Source organism: Ovis canadensis, chromosome 3, assembly GCF_042477335.2.
Source record: "Ovis canadensis isolate MfBH-ARS-UI-01 breed Bighorn chromosome 3, ARS-UI_OviCan_v2, whole genome shotgun sequence".
NCBI classification, from domain to species: domain Eukaryota; kingdom Metazoa; phylum Chordata; class Mammalia; order Artiodactyla; family Bovidae; genus Ovis; species Ovis canadensis.
The window spans coordinates 167,504,211-167,523,594 of NC_091247.1; the positions used below are offsets into that span (position 1 = coordinate 167,504,211).

Below are 19,384 nucleotides of genomic sequence, written 5' to 3' on the forward strand. Positions count from 1 at the left end.
AAGGCAGCAGGGCCTGGAGCCTCCCACATTGGGTGGTTCCTCAACACTGCTTACCGACTGCAAGAAAACTGGGAAGACTGGTGAGAGAAGGCAAGGTAAGTTCTCTTTGGTTTATGGGTGCATGTCAGTAGAGCAATTTTACTAGACTAGAAAGAAAGGAGAAGACATTGAAATTTCCTTGGCCTTGTCTTCTTGGACGAGGCTTTTAGAGGATTGAACCAGGAGCTTGTCAGTTTTGCAAACTTCCTGCTGAGAAGTTGAGGTAATTTTTGAGAGACCCCTAAACATTAAGGCACATTTTCAAAAGCTAAGAAAGAGAATACCCTAGCTCAAATAGATGGTGTAGAGCAAGGCATAAATGAAAACCAGCTCCCTCTACTTGGGGTCCATTCATAGGAGTGTTGATAGGAATTAAGGGCCACTACCTTTTAACCTGGGATTTCAAAACCGCACCCTACCCATCGGTAGTGTCAAAGGATACTAAGTTAATAAATTAGGAGTTGAGGAGGGACGGAGAGATGCTTTGGGAGACTTCGGTGTCACAGATGGAAATCACACCTTCTAGGTGTTCCAGTACGGCAAAGTTCCTTTTGTGAGCATGTCCTGTCCTGCATTTCAGGACTCCTGGCCCAGTGAGTGTCTTGATTGCTAAGTCCCTGTTGGGAATTGGGACCACTTTTGGCCCCTGGACTCACAGTCCTAATTAGTGACCGCTGGTTTGACTTTTAGCAGGTTTACACTTAGCTCTCTCCCAGGAACGAATTGGTCTTTATCCCCTTCCCCTAGTTTGGTCATGGCATTTACCTTTAGTGACTGAAATCTAGGATCTGCAGAAAACCTGAACAAATATTCCCCAGCAGTTCCAAGCAGCACAGGGTGGGGCAGTGCCAGTTATCAAATGAAATCCTCAAACATTGACTGCTCCGCATCATTGCTCTGCTTTAGGCCTGCTACAGCAGTAGACAAAGGGAGGTTTTTGTTTCTCTTTTTTTTTGTTTTGCCAGTGTCCACACTAGATAATGGCACATATCCAAACCTAGGTTCATCTACCAAGGCTCAAGAAAAGAATGGCCAGACATGCTCCTCCTAACAAGCACAATATGCTTCCAAATAGCCAAACCCCAGGCTTTCCTGGTGGCTCCAGATGGCCTGCAATGCAGAAGACCCGGGATCGATCCCTGGGTCAGGGAGATGCCCTGGAGAAGGGAATGGCTACCCACTCCAGTATTCTTGCCTGGAGAATTCCATGGATGAGGAGCCTGGTGGGCTACAGTCCATGGAGTCACAAAGAGTCAGACACAGCTGAGTGACTAACACTTTCCCAGCAAAATCCCAGATAGATCTTTCAGGGTGTTTGGTTTTTGTTTTTTCCTTTCCCTATGATTAATGAATCAGTCAAGCCCATCCTTCACCTTTGCCTGTGAGAGCATCCATCAGTTACTGTGTATCACGAAATTGCAGGCCCCTTGAGAGCAAGAACCGCACAGGAATTTTCATTATGTAAAAGCTGTGTGACCATGGCCATGTGTAGGTGCTTGATAACCCTAGACACACCTCGAGTAGAGATGGTGCCCAATGCGCACTTCTCGTTCCCTCTCGCTGTCGCTCCACACCCCGCCTGCGGGAGGCCACTGCACCACTGGCTGGATCTGTGGGGGACGTGGGGGCGGGGTGGGGGTGGGGTAGGATCTGTCCACAGGCCACGCCCACCTGTCCCTGCTGGCACCCTGAACTCTTAGTACTCCAACCAGGGATCCAACCCGCCACCCCCTGCATTGGAAATCCCAGAGTCTTAAGTGGTGGACTGCCAGGGAAGTCCACCCCCTGAATTCTATGTCCCACCTCTGCCATTTTACTTTCCCTTTTCCTCTGTGAGGCACGGGGAATATATTAGTCATATGACAAAAGCAGGATGGGATAGTTTAAGGATGGTTTACTTTAAAAAGTCTGGTAAGTGGAAGCCCAAAGAGTGGACTGTGAAGAGGACCTGCCAAGCAAAGAGTCTGGGAGAACTGGAATAAGAATGAGAAAAGGAAACTCAGTTTGGAAATACTCTGATGTAAGCTTTTCAGCCCCATGGGCCACTGGATTTAGGTAAGTTAGGAAGGGTTGCAGTACCTCAGAGTAATTAGAACAGAGATTTTAAGATCAGGGAGGGATTTCTTTCCAGTGATACTGAGCAAATTATTTAACCTCTCTGAACCTCAATTTTCCCACAATGTTAAGATGAAGGAAATATATTCAGCTTATGAGAATTAAATGAGAGAAAGTCAGTCAACAGAGGGCTTAACACATTTGTCACCCCTTTGGTAAATAATCATGCCTGTTACCAGAGCTCTTAACAAGGGAAGTGGCAAGGGCGAAGCAGAACTTCCGGTGGGCACCACCCCCCACCACCTCCCCGCTGGGTCAGCCAGGCTTACGACGTGAACTTGGACAAGTCATTTCCCACATCACTGTGAGATGACGGTGCAGGGATGCGCTGTGAGGACATGGCCGGATGGCTGACAAGAGATTGGGAAGTGACTTAGGAGGAAAGTGGGCTGGATGCCTGCTCTGAGAGGCATCATCTCCCCACTTGTCTGTGATGTTTCAGTCCCGGGAAGACAAGCACCATGTCTCTGAGCAGCGCCTTCCGGGCTGTGGGCAACGACCCTGGGATCATCACCTGGAGGATAGAGGTGAGCTGGGCTGGAAGGGGCTGCTGAAGGCCCCCCACACTGAGTCTCCTGCTAGTGGCTCCGCAGCAGTGAGAGGCAGGGCTGAAGAACATGGCCTCCTATCCTTGCACAGAGCGGGCGGGTGAACTGGAAGAAATGCTCTTCACTTTGGGAGCAGGGCTCCAAGCAAAAATAAGCTGGCCCTTTATCCAGCCATCTGCACTTCCAGTAAATGCCCTGGAGAGATGGGTGGGGCCCGGGCCACCCAGAGAGCCCCAAGACTACTGGCTGCTCTAGTCAGGACAATGGAACCTGTCTTGCACAGGGCACTCTCGCTCCTGCAAAGTAGGAAATTTGGGTACACCATAGATGGGGCCCTGCTCATCCCTTCTACTCTGGCTTGAGCCCCTCTGGCTGACCTGGAGCACCACCGGTCTGTAGCTGGGAACCGCCCTGGTCCAGAAAGCCTCACCTCCTCCTCCTCCCTGCTCTGAGCCCAGTGAGGGACTGCTGCATAAAACCCAGGGGAGATGCCCACCTCACTGTCGTCCATAGGAGGGGTCACAGCTGCCTAGCGAGCTGCTCAGAGCCAGGCACTCCCACTGCTTTTAAGGCTCCCTGGGCATTTAACAACTAATAGGAACAAGAAGTCACACAAACTGTGGGATATTTAATATTTTCACATTTGACACACGTATTTTACATAGAATATACTCACATAGGACCGCAGGTTTACCTCCTTGGAGACAGTGATGAAAGTCCCCATCTGAGGCCACGTGAATGGCTCTCCTGGGACGAGCCAGACGTGCTATGACAGATGCACCAGAGCTCCAATCCAGACTCCAGACAGGAGCCCTGAGCTCAGAACCTGCACACAGCCAGCCCTCAGCCCCCAGAGCCACACAGAATCCGGGTATTCCACTCCATTCTCAGACCTGGGCCAGTGCTGGGTAGATGGAGTCAGTGCTGGAGACCCTGGTGCTTCGGCTCGGAGACTTGAGGCTCTTCCTTGAGGGCTTACACCCAGCTGCATAGGACTGAGGGGGCTCACAGATTCCTCAGTGTAGCGAGATGAGACCAGGCAGGTGGTGGGAGGACAGACCCCGGGCTGTGCGGGCGGAGCTCAGCAGAAGGCGAAGGGATGTGCACTCATCCTGGGGCTGGCCGCCATGCCCCGTTGGGGACATCTCCCTACCTTTCCACCCACTCCCCAGCCCTGTCACCTGTGCCAAATAATAGCGTGGAGGGAGGAGGCTTGCAGGGGAGAGGGGGAAGGAATGTAGCCTACCCATACCCCTGTCCTTCCAGAAAATGGAGCTGGCGCTGGTCCCCCTGAGTGCCCATGGCAACTTCTACGAGGGAGACTGCTATGTCATCCTCTCGGTGAGCACCGTCCCGCCCTCTCCTCTGATTCTCACAAGCTCCTCCCCAGAAAGCCAGTTCCAGGGCTTCCCTGGGAGATCTGCCCACAAAGTTAATCAGGCCTCTCTGGTATCCATCTTGATTCTTCCTCGCTATTGCATGGAACAGGCTTCCAGTATGACTATCAAAGGCTGTGCTTAGACCAGGGTTTTAAATTTTGCATCAGAATTGGGGGGTGGGGGGGGGTGTGTGGCCCTCAGTCTGAACCTCAGCACGTGGCCCACAGCCAGGCTTCGGCCTCCTGGGCCCAGACCCCAGATTACAGTGCTGTGGAGGAAGGCTAGGTGGACACAGGGCCGTCTCTGGCCTCAAAGTGCTCACCTAGCCGAGGGAACAGCCTCGCACATGGATGGTGCTGACAGAGCCATGCTGGCAAACAGCAGCTCTATACAGCTGTGAGAGTGCAGGGGTGCAAATGAGCAACAAGAGAACTCTTGCCTGCAGTCCAGACTGGGAAGATCCTCCCACCTCTGCTTATGTGGAGGACAGTAAGCTGTCAGCATTCCCCAAACGTAGGGAGGGACTCAGGCTGCTAGGGCTTGAGTCACATAACAGGTCTGCCCAGGGGACACTGCAGGGAGGAAGAGACTGCAGAGCAGGACACAGAGGCCTGAGCCTGCCCAGAATGGGACACAAGTCACCCTAGGCAGCTACCTTCCCAGGCCAGAGGGGCAAACCGGCCCCTGAGCCAGTCTCTTTGACTATACCCCAGACCCGGAGAGTGGGCAGCCTCCTCTCCCAAGACATCCACTTCTGGATTGGGAAGGACTCCTCCCAGGATGAACAGAGCTGTGCAGCCATCTACACTACGCAGCTGGACGACTACCTGGGGGGCAGCCCTGTTCAGCACCGGGAGGTCCAGTACCACGAGTCCGACACCTTCCACGGATACTTCAAGCAGGGCATCATGTGAGTAGCTGGGCACACAGCAAGGACATAGATGTGGTCCACCAAAGAGGAAACCCAAAGGCTAAAAAGTATGTGAAGAAAGTAATCAGAGCAATGCGAATCAAAACAAAGCTGTTCTTTCCACTAGTGTAAGTTAGAGAGCTGGGTGCTGCTGAGTGTTGGCAAGGCTGTGGGGAGATGGGCCTGGAGCCCTGCTGGTGGGAGCGAGGACTGGCCCAGTGTTCCGGAGGGCAGTCTGCTACTGCCACTGGGGCAGTTCCCAGGTCCACAAGGGCACGGGAGCCAGAATGTTCATAGTAGTATTAGTGGTGGTGAGAAGCTGCAGGCAGTGGGGCATGCCTCCCCCGGGGAGACTGAACAGGAGAAACACTCCGAGACAGCACGGAGTACCATGCCATCACATTAAGACACATCTGACCTGTGGACACACCTTAAAAACACTGGGCTTAAGGAACACAGGAAGAAACAGGCTTGAAATAGAGAACAGAATGCCAATTCATGTTTGTAAAAAATGACATGAGCACAAAACAACAGGCCATGTTTACCAGAATGAAAATGGAAAGATAGATGTTAAATGGTTAGAATGGATGCCTATGGTGGGGAGAAAAAGGCGGGGAGGGGAGGGTTTGCAGATAGAAGGGAACACATGAACACTTCAAGAGGGGGGTCTTGTAAAGGCCGGTGATGACAGACAGCCTTCCATGAGCTGAGGAGTTTGATCACCTCCAAACCTTACACTTGAGATTGACGACATTTACACTTGGAATTCTTTTGTTGTCAATCTCAAGGAGCTCAAGAGTTCTGAGGCTGGTCAAAGGCCAGCTTCTTGCAGGTGAGCAGTCCTCACTGAGGACCCACTGGGCACAGAGCAGCCTGTTGAGTCACCAGGGAACCCAGCAACAGAGGCCCTCTGCTCTCGGGGGCTTTCTGGGTGCCCTTCACATGTGGAATGCCTAGAGGAGGCTGGGTTGGGGTGAGACCCAGAGGCAGGAGAGTGGTTTCCTGGAGTGAGTTGGTCTTCAGGCCACAGGGAGATGACTGTGCCCCTCCCCCAACACACATGATGTTCAGCTTCAAGAACAAAACAAACCAAGCTCTTCCATGCCGTGGGGACTCGATCACTCCTCTGTCTGGAGATCTAGTCCTCTGGTGGTTGGTTCCTACTCTTAATATCTCAACTCAAATGTCAGTCCTCCAGAGAAGACAGTCCCAAATGTTCTGTCAAAAAGCCCTTCACTGAGGGCAACTCTGTGGCAGGGGTGACCAGCATCAGTGTTTGCCTTGCTCATTTACCGTCATCACCTGTGTGGGCAGAGGCTGCCTCTGTGTGGCCCACGACTCTCTCCCCAGGACCTGGCACACAGCAGGTTCTCAGTAAATAACGCAACGGTTGTTCCCTCAGCTACAAGAAGGGGGGTGTGGCCTCTGGGATGAAGCACGTGGAGACCAACACCTACGATGTGAAGCGGCTGCTGCATGTGAAGGGGAAGAGAAACATCCGGGCCACCGAGGTGAGTCCTGCCCCCTGTCTGTCCTGGGCCTGAGGCCTCTCCGCCTGGCACTCAGGAATTCCTTCTGCCTGATGTCTACCTCTTCTCTGCAGGTGGAAATGAGCTGGGACAGTTTTAACCAAGGGGATGTCTTCTTGCTGGATCTTGGGAAGGTCATCATCCAATGGAACGGCCCGGAGAGCAACAGTGGGGAGCGCCTGAAGGTGTGGCCCATACAGTCGGCCCCTCCTTTCGCGCAGCTACTCTTTCCTTCTTCTTTCCTGGCTGGCTCTTTCCTGCCCTTCCAGCCAGATGCCTGCCTTTGAGCAGCATCTGTTTCAGAGACAGGCCACATGACTGAGGCTGCGACTCAGCCTGGGGTTCCTCAGCATCAGGGTAATCCCTGTGTCTGGGATCTAGGCTGTTTCTCTTGGAGCTAAGGGCATCCCTGGCCTTCTTTACAGGCAATGCTTCTGGCAAAGGATATTCGGGACAGGGAGCGAGGGGGCCGTGCTGAGATAGGAGTGATCGAGGGAGACAAGGAGGCAGCCAGCCCGGAGCTGATGAAGGTCCTTCAGGACACCCTCGGCCGGCGCTCCATTATCCAACCGGCAGTCCCAGATGAGGTCATAGATCAGCAGCAGAAATCAAACATCACGTTGTATCGGTGAGTAGCTAAGGCTGGCTGCTGGTTGGAACCTAGGGTCAGGAGAAGGTGGCCCCCAGAGAAACAAGCACTTCTGCTTGGCTCCATCTGGGGTGCAGGCACCTGGGTTTCTTTCAGTCTTTCTTCGAATGCAGCTTCTACAAGGAACTCGTTGTTCCCTGAGCAGCTACTGTCTGCTCTTGCTAGCAATGATTCCTGGTCTCTGGGAGAGAATGTTCCTTGACTCAGGTCTATGCATCCCAGGGGTGTGGATAGGATAATGTCAGGGGCAGGGTAGAGATAATATTCAGGAAAGAGATACACAGAAGTCTCCCCCAGACAACAGTGTCCATCACATTCCAGTCTGCACTCAAGCCATGCCTGTCGCAAGAAGTCAAACTCTACCCAGAAACTTCATCCTAAGACCAAAGCAGGAAATAGCAAACTGACCACATGATGCGTTGTAGAAGGGAAGGTACAGGCTAACTTCTCCCCTTCTCCAGTGTCTCAGATTCATCTGGACAGCTGGTGGTCACAGAGGTAGCGACGAGGCCTCTGGTCCAGGACTTACTGAACCCTGATGTGAGTAGCACTTGGGTGGGCTTGGCTTGGGGTAGCTGGACCTGGCTTCAGAGGCAGGCTGCACAGAGAGGCCTTCCTTATGGTCTCGGGCAGCAGTAACCACTTTTGTCCCTGGCCATCTGCTTCAGGACTGCTACCTCCTGGACCAAAGTGGAACCAAGATCTATGTGTGGAAAGGAAGAGGAGCCACAAAGGCTGAGAAACAGATGGCCATGTCTAAAGCCCTGGTAGGAGCTATGGACATGCAGTATTATCCAAAAAGTCTGTCCACAAAGCGCCAGAGGTGCTCGGAGAGCCGTACTAGGTGCTGGAGCACAAAATATCGCAGTTATATCCGTGACTTCACAGTCAGACAGACAAACTGGGATTCAAATCCAGGTCTAGTGTTACCTCCTGGAGTTGTTGTGATGGTTAAATAACATTTGTAAAGCACTCAAACACACTGGCACACACAACTGCCCAATAAAAGGTGGCTGTTATTATTGAAGGCAATATCACATATCAACAGCCCTGTCCTCAAGGAACTTATGACATTATTGTGCAGCCTCCTGCAGCTGAACCAAGCAGGATGCATCTACCAAGCAAAAAAAAAAAAAATGCAAATGAAGGTGATGCAAAGTCAGTAGAGTACAGAAGTGCTGAAGGAATATACTACAGGGGATTAAAAAAAAATCAGTAATAATCATGACCAATGAAGGAATGCCAAAGTGTTCCATTTAGTCCTTTCCTTGAGGCAGCTAGCTTGGTCCCTAGACAGAAGTGGGTTAGAATTTGGCTCTGACTCCCAGAAGGAAACAATCTTATCCAATGGCTTCAAAGGGGTGAATTACCAGTCAAGCCAAGAACCCAGTGCATTCCCTGACTGACCTGCCCTTTGGGGGTGGGGGGGTACCCACAGAATTTCATCAGGATGAAGGGCTACCCCAGCAGCACCAACGTGGAGACCGTCAATGACGGTGCCGAGTCGGCCATGTTCAAGCAGCTGTTCCAGAAGTGGACGGTGAAGGAACAGACCACAGGTCTGGGGAAAACGTTCAGCGTGGGTAAAGTTGGTAAGACTGCCCCCAGATGGTGTTCTCATTGTGGGGAGTCTCTAGAAAGACGGGCACGGATGCTTTTCACTCACCTGGCTTCTCCCAACCCCTTCTCTGCAGCGAAGGTTTTCCAGGATAAATTTGATGTAATTCTGCTGCACACCAAACCAGGGGTGGCAGCCCAGGAAAGAATGGTGGATGACGGCAATGGCAAAGTTGAGGTAATAAGCCCAGTGCCCCGTGTGCCCAGGCAGGCAGGGCACCGGCTCACCTGGCTGCTTTGCTGCAGAGGAGCGCACAGGATCCGGTGTCTCCTCTGCTGCCCTTGTCACCTCCGGGGCCTCGGGACCCTTCCCTAAGAGGTGTCTGCGTCTGCAGGGCTCTCCCACAATTCTTCAGGGAAGGGAAAGGTAGGCACCCCAGTGTGCTGTCAACAGCTCACCTGGCAGATGCATTCAAATCACCTCTGAGCTGTGATGGGGGTGCATCTGACCAGGGATGACCTAGTTCTCCGGATTCAAATCATGCAAATGTGATAAGCCCTCAGTACTGGGAAGAAGCAGCAGAGGATAAGGGGTACTGTGAATGGACCTTTGTGCCTCATCCACCTGGATTCTCTGCTCAGCATGGCCCAGTTCCCTCCAGGTGGCTGTTTGTTCAAAGAGGACTCCCCCCATCTCTGGGGAACTGTGTCTCCTTCTATGCCCAGGTCTGGAGGATAGAAAACCTGGAGCTGGTCCCCGTGGAGCACCAGTGGTATGGCTTTTTTTACGGGGGAGACTGCTATCTGGTTCTCTATACGTACGAGATGCATGGGAAGCCTCATTACATCCTGTATATCTGGCAGGTAGGCCTGGGGCAGGCTCTTAGCTTTGGATCCTGGTGCTTCCTCTGGCCACTGAGCAGGGGGGAGGGGGGAGGTGGCAGGGCCCCATTGCACCCTCTCACCCCTGCAGGGCCGCCACGCCTCACAGGATGAGCTGGCAGCCTCGGCATATCAGGCGGTAGAGGTGGACCAGCAGTTTGAAGGGGCCCCCGTGCAGGTTCGGGTCACCATGGGGAAGGAGCCGCGCCACTTCATGGCCATCTTCAAAGGAAAGCTGGTCATCTTTGAGGTGAGAAACCTTAGGTAAAATTCCACCAGAAGCAGAATGCTCAGAACCAGCAGGTCAGCAGGGAGCTACAGTAGAGGAGGGGTGGAGAGTGGGGCTTGGGGTGGACACAGACGAGAAGGGGGTGAATCTCTCTAAGACACTGAAGTGTATCCCGACTGCCTAGGGCTTCAAGTCCACACTCCTGCCTAGTTCATGTTCAAGGTCTTGTATAATCTGACCCGTATCACCTGTGCAGGTGCATCAGCCTCAGCTCCCTAACCTCCACACTCCACTCCAGTCAGGTGGGTCTCCTCTTTAGACCTCACATGTGCTCTATCGTCCTGTCTGCCTCCTCCAGCCACTGTGCCCCTGACTCCAGTCCCATGTCTTCCAGAAAGCCTTGGCTGAAGCATCACCAGGACTGTATGATGTCACAGGCTTGACATACACGAGTCTGTGGTCAAGCCCTAGTCTTGTCATTGATTAGCCAGTTTTCTGAGCTTCAGTTTCCTCACCTGCACTGTGGGATAATAATACCTACTTCACAGAGTTATTATGAGGATCAATAAAATGATATAGCCAAGGCACCAGAAAAGAGCCTGGCATATGACTCAGGTCTCAGAATGAAAGCTAACACCATTTCTTAAAAACATTTATTTATTTGGCTGCAGAGGGTCTTAGCTCTCGCATGTGGGACCTAGTTCTCTGACCAGGGATTGAAGCTGGGCCCCCTGCACTGGGAGCACAGAGTCTTAGCTGCTGGACAACCAGGGAAGCCCCCGAAAGCTAACACTGTTGGTAACGTAACTCTGGCTCACCTCAACCTCTCTCAGTTGGCTGAGAAGCTCCTTGAGGGCAAAAATGGTGTCAGATACAGCCCTGTTCTCCACAGCGCTGGCCCAGTGCTCAGCGCACACGGCACACCTTAGATCTAGACTCTGCTTTTCTTTTTCTCTCTAGGGTGGGACTTCTAGGAAGGGAAATGCTGAGCCGGATCCTCCAGTAAGACTCTTCCAGATTCAAGGACATAACAAATATAACACCAAAGCAGTGGAAGTCCCAGCCTTCACCTCCTCCCTAAACTCCAATGATGTCTTTCTGCTGCGGACGCAGGCAGAGCACTACCTGTGGTTTGGCAAGGTAGGACGGCTGGCCCAGCAGTCACACCCATCCCTTGGCTCCCAGCCCTGCACCCACCCTCTGGTCAGCAAGGGCAAAGGAACTTAGAGTAGGCTGGAGCAGTCCTCACAAAGAGGAGTCTTCTCCTAAAGATTCTTCAAAGGGACCAGCGGTGTTTCTCACAATTAGGCCTCCAGTTACACACTCAATAATGGCACCCCTCACACCCAGGAGACCCTCCATAAACAGCTAAACACATGGAGGCTGGATGCAGGATGGAAAAGCCAATCTTTCCACACCAGTGTGATGCACTGTAATAGGACAGGCATTAACACTGAACAAAAGAACACTAAAAATATGATGTTTGTCAATTCAGATTTCATGCATTGAAAAGCACTAGAACTGTTTTACAAAAGAGAACAGAATAGAAAAAGATGCTCAATAATAGTCATTAGGGAAATGCAAATAGAAACCCCAATGAGATACCACTACACACCTAGGAGTAATGACTAAAAAACTGATAATATCTAGTGCTGGTGGCAAAAAGCAATAGGAATTCTCACACACTGCAGGTGAAAATGCAAATATGGCCTTAGAAAACTATTTGACAGTTTCTTATAAAACATATACTTATTGTATGAGCCCATTCCTGGGTATGTACCCATGTGAAAAAACTACCTTCACATAAAAATCTATACAGAAATGTTTAATAGCACCTTTATTTGTAATTGCCAAAAACTGGAAGCAAATCAACTGGAGGATGGATAAGCAAGCAGTGGTGCCTCCACACAATTGGAATGGAATACTACTCAGCTGCAGAACACCCACAGCTGCAAGGAAGAATCTCAAATGCGTTATGCTAAGTGAAAGAAGCTAGACTCAAAGGCCACACAGTGTAGGACTCCATTTACCAGGTTTTGGAAGAGGCAAAACCGTAGTGATGGAGAACAGATCCCTGGTTGCCAGAGGCTAAGGATTCAGGGAGGGTTTGACTACAAAGTTACGGTAGTCTGAGGGAAGCTTTTGCAGAGGTGAGGCAACTTCTGTTTTTGTTGTGGTGGTGGTAGCATGATTCTATGCATTTGTCAAGAGTCATAGAACTCTATGGCAGAAAGGGTGAATTTTCCTGTATATAATTTTAAAAATAAGTTTAATTTTTTTCTTAAAAAAAAAATCAAAAGTAGGTGCTAAAATTCCAACTGAAGGTAAAACAAAAGTGACCTCTCAATACCCACTGACCAGTTCAGAGTCTAGTCCTGTCCTTTGCTTCCACACTGTTTTCCTCCTTCCCACCCACCACCCACCCCCAAGCCTCCCCCCACCCCCCCAGCCCCCAACCCCCGCCTCCACCCTTCCAAGCACCAGAACCACCCTTCCAAGCACCAGAACAAACCCATCTATCTCCCTGTCCTGAGGTCTTTTGGCTTGGTGACTAATCCTGGCTGCTGCTGCTGCTGCTGCTAAGTCGCTTCAGTCGTGTCCGACTCTGTGTGACCCCATAGACAGCAGCCCACCAGGCTCCCCCACCCCTGGGATTCTCCAGACAAGAACATTGGAGTGGGGTGCCATTTCCTTCTACACTGAGTTATTAGTCTAAGGCACTTTATTCCCACATCAACGTGCCTGTGTGTGACTAACATCTGTGTTCTCGCCACACCGTTCTCAGGGGTCTAGTGGGGATGAGCGGGCGATGGCTAAGGAGCTGGCCGGACTTCTCTGCGATGGTACTGAGAACACAGTGGCTGAGGGCCAGGAGCCAGCTGAGTTCTGGGACCTGCTGGGAGGGAAAACTCCCTACGCCAGTGACAAAAGGTACAGGACCGCAGCATCCCCTCTGTTTGGCTCCCCCTGCCTCCCAGACTGGTGAACTGCAGGTGATTTCCAAGCAGCTCAGCTCCACTGCATGGACTGTATTGCAGACTACAGCAGGAGATCCTAGATGTCCAGTCTCGTCTCTTTGAATGTTCCAATAAGACTGGCCGGTTCACTGTCACTGAGATCATAGACTTCACCCAGGACGACCTGAACCCAGGTGACGTGATGCTCCTGGATACCTGGGACCAGGTAAGACACAGCCGGAGAGCTTGGAACGAATGACAGACATCCTCACGCTTTAGTCTATTTTTGTATAGTATCTCTCCCCCAAACCCCAGTTAAGCCAGGGTAGCCCTGGACCATCCCCAAGTCAATCAAACAATTGTCAGTGGTGACCGAAGGGAGAGCTTGCTTTTTTGCCAGCGTTGGAGAGAATAGAATGTTGTTGAAAACTCACCATCCTGGGAATTTTCCCACCATGCTCTGCGAAAATCATGCCATCCTACCTATCACACACTCCATTCTCTCAGGACCAAGAGCAGCAGGCTCCACACCTGGAGATATGGGCCTTTGGGGGAATAAAGGGATAAAAGGGGACATCTTCAAGGCCACCCTTCCGCCATATCCTGACACCTCTTCCTTTCTAATCACTGTGCTGGGTGTGGTGTCACTAAGGCGAAGGGCCCCACCCCACTCTCAGAGTCTACAGGCTGATAGAAGGTGGAGGAGACCGGACGTAGAATCATCACTTTACTGTGATGGAGGTATCTATGAAGTGCCTCGGGAGCACACATTAGGGGTATTCAACACAGTTCAAGGGCTCAGAGAAGACTCTCTGGAGGAGATGGCTCCCAGACTCCAAGGAGAAACAGGTATCAACCAAGTAAAGAGGCCATTCCAGGCAAAAGAAAAGCAAGGCAGGAAATAGTCTAGTATATAGGGAACTACGAAGAGTATTATCAGAGTATAATACAGAGTTAAAGAGTGCCCTAGAGGTGAAGCTAAAGAAGTAGGTATGGACCTTACCAACCAAGTCAAGAAGTTTGGAACTTACCCTGGAAAGCTACTGAAATTTAAGCAGGTGAGTGACATGGTCAGAGTGTGCTTTAGATCACTCACTCTGGCGAGTGTGGGAGAGGAGGGAGGGGGTGTGACAAAAAAGAAGACTGTACGTTGGGAGGCCCGTCAGCACACCATGGTCCTAGTTCAGAAAGAGCTGCTGCTGGCCCACACAGAAGCAGTGGAGCAGAGCTGGATGGATGGCAACAGATTTGACAAAAGCGTGGGAGGTAAACTAGCTCAGTCCTGGTGATACAGAAGGCATTCAGGATGATTCCCAGGTTACTGCCTTGGGTGACTGAATGGACACCATTCCCCAAGAATGGAGACGCAGATACAAGTTTAGAAAAGAGCTACATGTTGGGGGTGTTATACTTGAGGTGCTTGGAGACAGCCAAGAGGAGATGTTTTGCAAGCAGCTGGATTCAGGAAGCTGACGTTCAGAGAGTTCAGGACTAGAGATGTAGATGTGGGAGATACACAAATCAAAACAAATCTGAGAAAAACTTTACTCTGCTGAGGCTCTGAACTGCTGGCGGGGAAAGACGGGGCAGCGTGTACTATCTAGCTTTGGCACGAGTGAGCGCAGTAAAGAACAGTCTCTATGACAACAGGTGTTCCTGTGGATCGGGGCTGAGGCCAATGCTGCAGAGAAGGAGAGCGCTCTGTCTACTGCCCAGGAGTACCTGCACACTCACCCCAGCGGCCGAGACACCGGCACACCGATCCTGATCGTTAAACAGGGGTTCGAGCCTCCCATCTTCACAGGCTGGTTCCTGGCCTGGGACCCTCACATTTGGAGTGTAAGGACAGAGAAGCAGGGAGATGTTCTTACTGCCAGGGTGCTCAGCACTGACAGCTCAGAAGGATGGCAGGGTACTCGAGGGCCGAGTCGACCCAGGACTGTACCTCCCCACTCCCTTCTCCCCTCTTGCGTTTTCACCTTCCTTCTCTTTCACATCCTGCCCAGCAGTTTAGTCGGCAAATTCACAGCTTGCCTCAGGAACAGGCAACGTGATAAGCAGTAAAGTTTGTGAAGTCTGTCCACACACATTACACCCTGATAGCCAGGGGAACATTGTTGCCTGTGTTACAAATAAGGAAGCTCAGAGGAGAAGTTACTTGTCTACAGTCACAACTAGTAGGAAGAAGCCAGGTTTTCTGACTCCTAGTCAACTGTTCTTAGTATGGAACATTGAGGAGACACCAGCAAAAAGTGTAGATCATGTTTAAGTACCTTCCAACCCTGCATAGTCCTTTCTGCTTATCTCTGAAATGTTTTCTGTCCGCTGGCTGTTTTTCTTCTCTCAAGGGTTATAGACCAGACCTGAGACGTCCCTCCACTATAAGCAGCATCTCATCCTGTGTTTTCTATCTCTTCTTTCCAGGCAGGGAAATCATATGAACAGTTAAAAGAGGAGCTGGGAGACGCTGCTGCTATCACAAGAATCACTGCTGTGAGTTTCTTGGAGGAGCTATTCACAGGCAACCAGAGCCAGAAAGAAACAGCAGATGCTACAGACACAGCATGGCCGAAACCCTATCATGTCCTTCTCAGTATCACTCTGACGGTCTAATTGGATGTGAAGATTGTTTTAATTGGTAGAAAAAGCAGGTTTCAGAGCCGAGTTCCTTATTTTACTGCCTTCCAGAATTTAGAACAGACTTGCTGTTACCAAATCAAATTATTCAACTCTGTCACTCAGGAGAGATTAAATTTACTAGTAGTATTTTTCAGAAATAACAAGCTTCTAAACCAGGTGGGCTTCCCTGGTGGCTCAGAGGGTAAAGTGCCTGCATGCAATGCGGGTGACCTGGGTTCGATCCCTGGGTCAGGAAGTTCCCCTGGAGAAGGAAATGGCAACCCACTCCATTATCCTTGTCTGGAGAATCCCATGGAAGAGCCTGGTGGGCTACAGTCCGTGGGGTAGCAAAGAGTCGGACACGACTAAGCGAGCTCACTTCACTTCAACCCAGGTGACACTATTAGTTTCTGACAGTGGCATCCACAGAAACTCAGGCCATTACCCCTGTTTTAATGGCCCCCAAAAGTGGAGCTCCTGGCCGAGAATCCAACAGCTTTTTAACATCAGGACAGTGCACAGCACCACTGTCCAAACCATCTTGCATTTTGTTGTTTGTGCTCTAAAAACTCAAGATTTCAAAACTCATGGCAATGTAGCATCTTTAAAATGTATTTAAGAGAAGTATGACTTCAATTTTAAATCATCTGAAGGCCAGAAATGTAGAGCCCAAAGTAAAAGCACCAAGAGAAAGGATGTGATCACAGTATTTAAGTGAGATTTACGCAAAACATTCACGCCAACTGACGATACAGGATTTACCTTAGACTCACTGAATCAGCTTCCCAAGAACCCTCAAACTAAAATAGTTTAGATTTCCAGATGACTCTGACATGCAGCCAGTGTTGGGGACCACTGTTCTAAAAGATGATTATAAAGTGTGAAGTGGTGAAAAAAAAAAATTTAAATGTTATAAACACAGAACTTCAATTGCACAGACCTGAGTGGTCTTTTATTGTGTCTACATTCTTATCTTCCCTAGGATATGAGGGACACAACCCTTCCCCTGAATTCTGAGCCAAAATATTACCCCCTAGAAGTTCTGTTGAAAAATCAGAGTCAGGAGTTGCCAGAGGATGTGAACCCTGCCAAAAAGGAGGTGAGTGACTGACGTGAGTGGAACTCTGCATAAGCACCATCTCGGAGTATGGCCAACACTGTAAACACTCAGTAGACATCTGACCTACCCAGGAGCTCAAGCCAGAAATCCAGGGCTCCTTCTCGATTCTTTTTCCTCACCTCCCACATCAACCCACCAGCTAGCTGCCACCCACTGCTCTCCATCTCTCTGCTGCCAGTATGGCCAGCCATCATGGACCACTGCCATAGGCCCCCAGTGAGTTTCCACCTCTGTCCCTACAATCTGATCCCCATATAACAACCAATGGGCTTTTACAGCAGATGATACTCTTCTGTTTAACACACCTCGAATGGCTTCCCACTGCACTTAGAATCCAGAGTCCCTGTAATGGCCTCCAAGGCCCTATACAACCTGGCCCCTACCCACCTCTGATTCAGTCTTACAGGCCACTACTGTCTTCACTTACAGCCCTTTAGCCAGTTGCTGCTTTTCTGTTCCTCAAACGTGAGCCTTTCTGCTGGTTACTGCTCCTGCCTGAAAAAACATCTCTCCCAGATCATCAGACAGCCAGGTCCGCCTCATTGTTTAGGTCACAGCTGCAGGGTCACCTCCCCAGGAAGGCCTTCCCTGGCCACCCGACCCTGCCTCCCTCAGCCCCTACAGTCCTCTTGTACTTGGTCACTCAATGTCTGTCTGCCCCACTCCCTGACACCTTCAAAAGCAGGGGCCTTGTCTGTACTGTTCACCATCACATTCTCAGCTTCTTAGCACCTGAACGGTGACTGGCAGATCATAGGCACAACTTCCTTTTCAGCTGATTTAATCAAGTCATGTTGAATGAATGAATTTATTTTCCCCCTGAAGGGTCTCTGGGCTTCCCTGATAGATCAGTTGGTAAAGAATCTGCCTGCCCCCGGTTTGATTCCTGGGTAGGGAAGATCCGCTGGAGAAGGAATAGGCTATCTACTCCAGTATTCATGGGCTTCCCTGGTGGCTCAGCTGGTAAAGAATCCACCTGAGATGCTGGAGACCTGGGTTCAATCCCTGGGTTGGGAAGATCACCTGGAGAAGGGAGCACTCCAGAATTCTGCCTGGAGAATTCCATGGACTGTATAGTCCATGGGGTTGCAAAAAGTCAGATACAGCTGAGCAACTTTCACTTGAAGGGTCTCTAAATTTTCCACAGTGTCTTATGTAACCAATTCTTCAGTATCTGGGCTACAACTTCCTTGAAAACAGAAACCATACCTTAATAATTTTACTTGGACTGAAAATATTCATTAATCATTAATAAATAAATGTTAGAATGTTATGCTCTCAGCAAGATCCACCTGATCCTGCATTGGAAAACATCTGGATAAAAAATGGCAGATAAAAAAAGAAAAATATTAATAAAAAATGGCAGATGAGGGCATAAGGCAAGGAAACCTGTCACTCAGTTTAGCTCTCCATTCAGCCAAAGCCTAATGTTTAGCACTCATACATAATATATAACCCATTTCTTGTCCTTCTGGCAAGAGACTGGTGCCAGGTGGGACTGCAAGCTCAGTGAACCCAGTCAGCGCTTCCACAGGCCATGGTGGGATTCCACAAGCTGAAGAGCTCGCCAATGAATAATTTAAGTCAAACACAGACTTTCTGAAAAATTCATTCTACTTCCCCTTTCAAGAAACTACTTGGGACTATCTCTTGGCCCCTCTGCCCCCCCCCACCCCGCACCCCATTAACACTGACAGGTGCCAGGTCTTCTAACTAGAAACTTTGTTTTCTCTCTTAGAATTACCTCTCTGAACGGGACTTTGTTTCTGTGTTTGGCATCACAAGAGGGCAGTTTGCTGCTCTGCCTGGCTGGAAACAGCTCCAGATGAAGAAAGAAAAGGGGCTTTTCTGAGGCAAGAAGGCATCTGCCTATTGCAAGATCCCAGAAGAGAGCAGACAGTGCCAATGTCAGGAAAGAATTTCTCTAATTTCTGCCTAACGTCCAGCTACTTAATGGAGAGACAGTTGAGCCTGCCAATCACAGCATGTACTCCATTTTTCTCATCCCTGCGTTTCTTAGTTGTCATATACCTAAAATGGTAGCTGCTCACTTTGAAATTTTTATGGTCTTCTGGCTGAAGCCTTAGCAGAAAACGCTAAAACTGCATGAAAATCTGGAGAAGTCAAAAGTAAGAGAACAGAAAAATTGTTTAAAGTGCTTAATTCTGGGGCGAGGGCCTAAGTTTAAATTTTAAGGTTGGTATTTTCTATTTAACCCACAAATCATCAAAGTTATTCACATATATACCCTGAAGTCAAAATCTAAATGCTCAAATCTGTATGTGCCAGAATTTTAAGTTTTCAAATAAAGATATCTATAAGGACAAACGGGAGTTCTTTTCAGTATTTTGGGTCTGCCCATTAGGGTAACTATTGTGTTCTATGAGAGAAATGTCTCAGGACTGGGGAAGTCAAGAGGCACTGCTGGGCTTCCCTAGAGTGGCTCAGTGGTAAAGAACCCACCTGCTGATGCAGGAGACATGAGTTCGATCCCTGCTCTGGGAAGATTCCACGTGCCATGGAGCAACTAAGCCTTTGAGACACAACTATTGAGTCTGCACTCTAGAGCGCAGAAGCCCCAGCTACTGAGCCCATGAGCCCCAACTACCGAAGCCTGCAAACTTATAGAGTCCGTGCTCCGCAACAAGAGAAGCCACTGCAATGAGAAGCCCGAGCACCACAACTGGAGTAAAAGCCCACAAAGCAACAAAGACCCAGCACAGCCGTAAACAAATAAAACTATTAAAACTTTTTTAAAAAGAGGCACTGCTGAGGGAGCTCTCTGGATAGCTGGGATCCCTGTTTCTGGCACAAGAATCCCAGAATCTGCCTCACAGCTGTCCAGGAAACC

General features: G+C 50.0%; 1 protein-coding gene across 1 annotated transcript; it reads left to right on the forward strand.

The window, feature by feature from the left end:
• Positions 1-25: 25 nt before the first annotated feature.
• AVIL (advillin) lies at positions 26-18,861 on the forward strand. The gene is made up of 20 exons (XM_069584799.1): positions 26-95; positions 2,597-2,681; positions 3,969-4,043; positions 4,795-4,991; positions 6,394-6,502; positions 6,595-6,705; positions 6,946-7,148; positions 7,631-7,709; positions 7,838-7,936; positions 8,608-8,761; positions 8,864-8,964; positions 9,453-9,590; positions 9,700-9,858; positions 10,798-10,977; positions 12,623-12,768; positions 12,876-13,020; positions 14,445-14,633; positions 15,219-15,287; positions 16,396-16,512; positions 18,272-18,861. Exons 2-20 carry the CDS (start codon positions 2,616-2,618, stop codon positions 18,383-18,385), a joined length of 2,451 nt encoding a protein of 816 aa, XP_069440900.1. The 5' UTR covers positions 26-95; positions 2,597-2,615; the 3' UTR covers positions 18,386-18,861.
• The last annotated feature ends 523 nt before the right edge of the window (positions 18,862-19,384 follow it).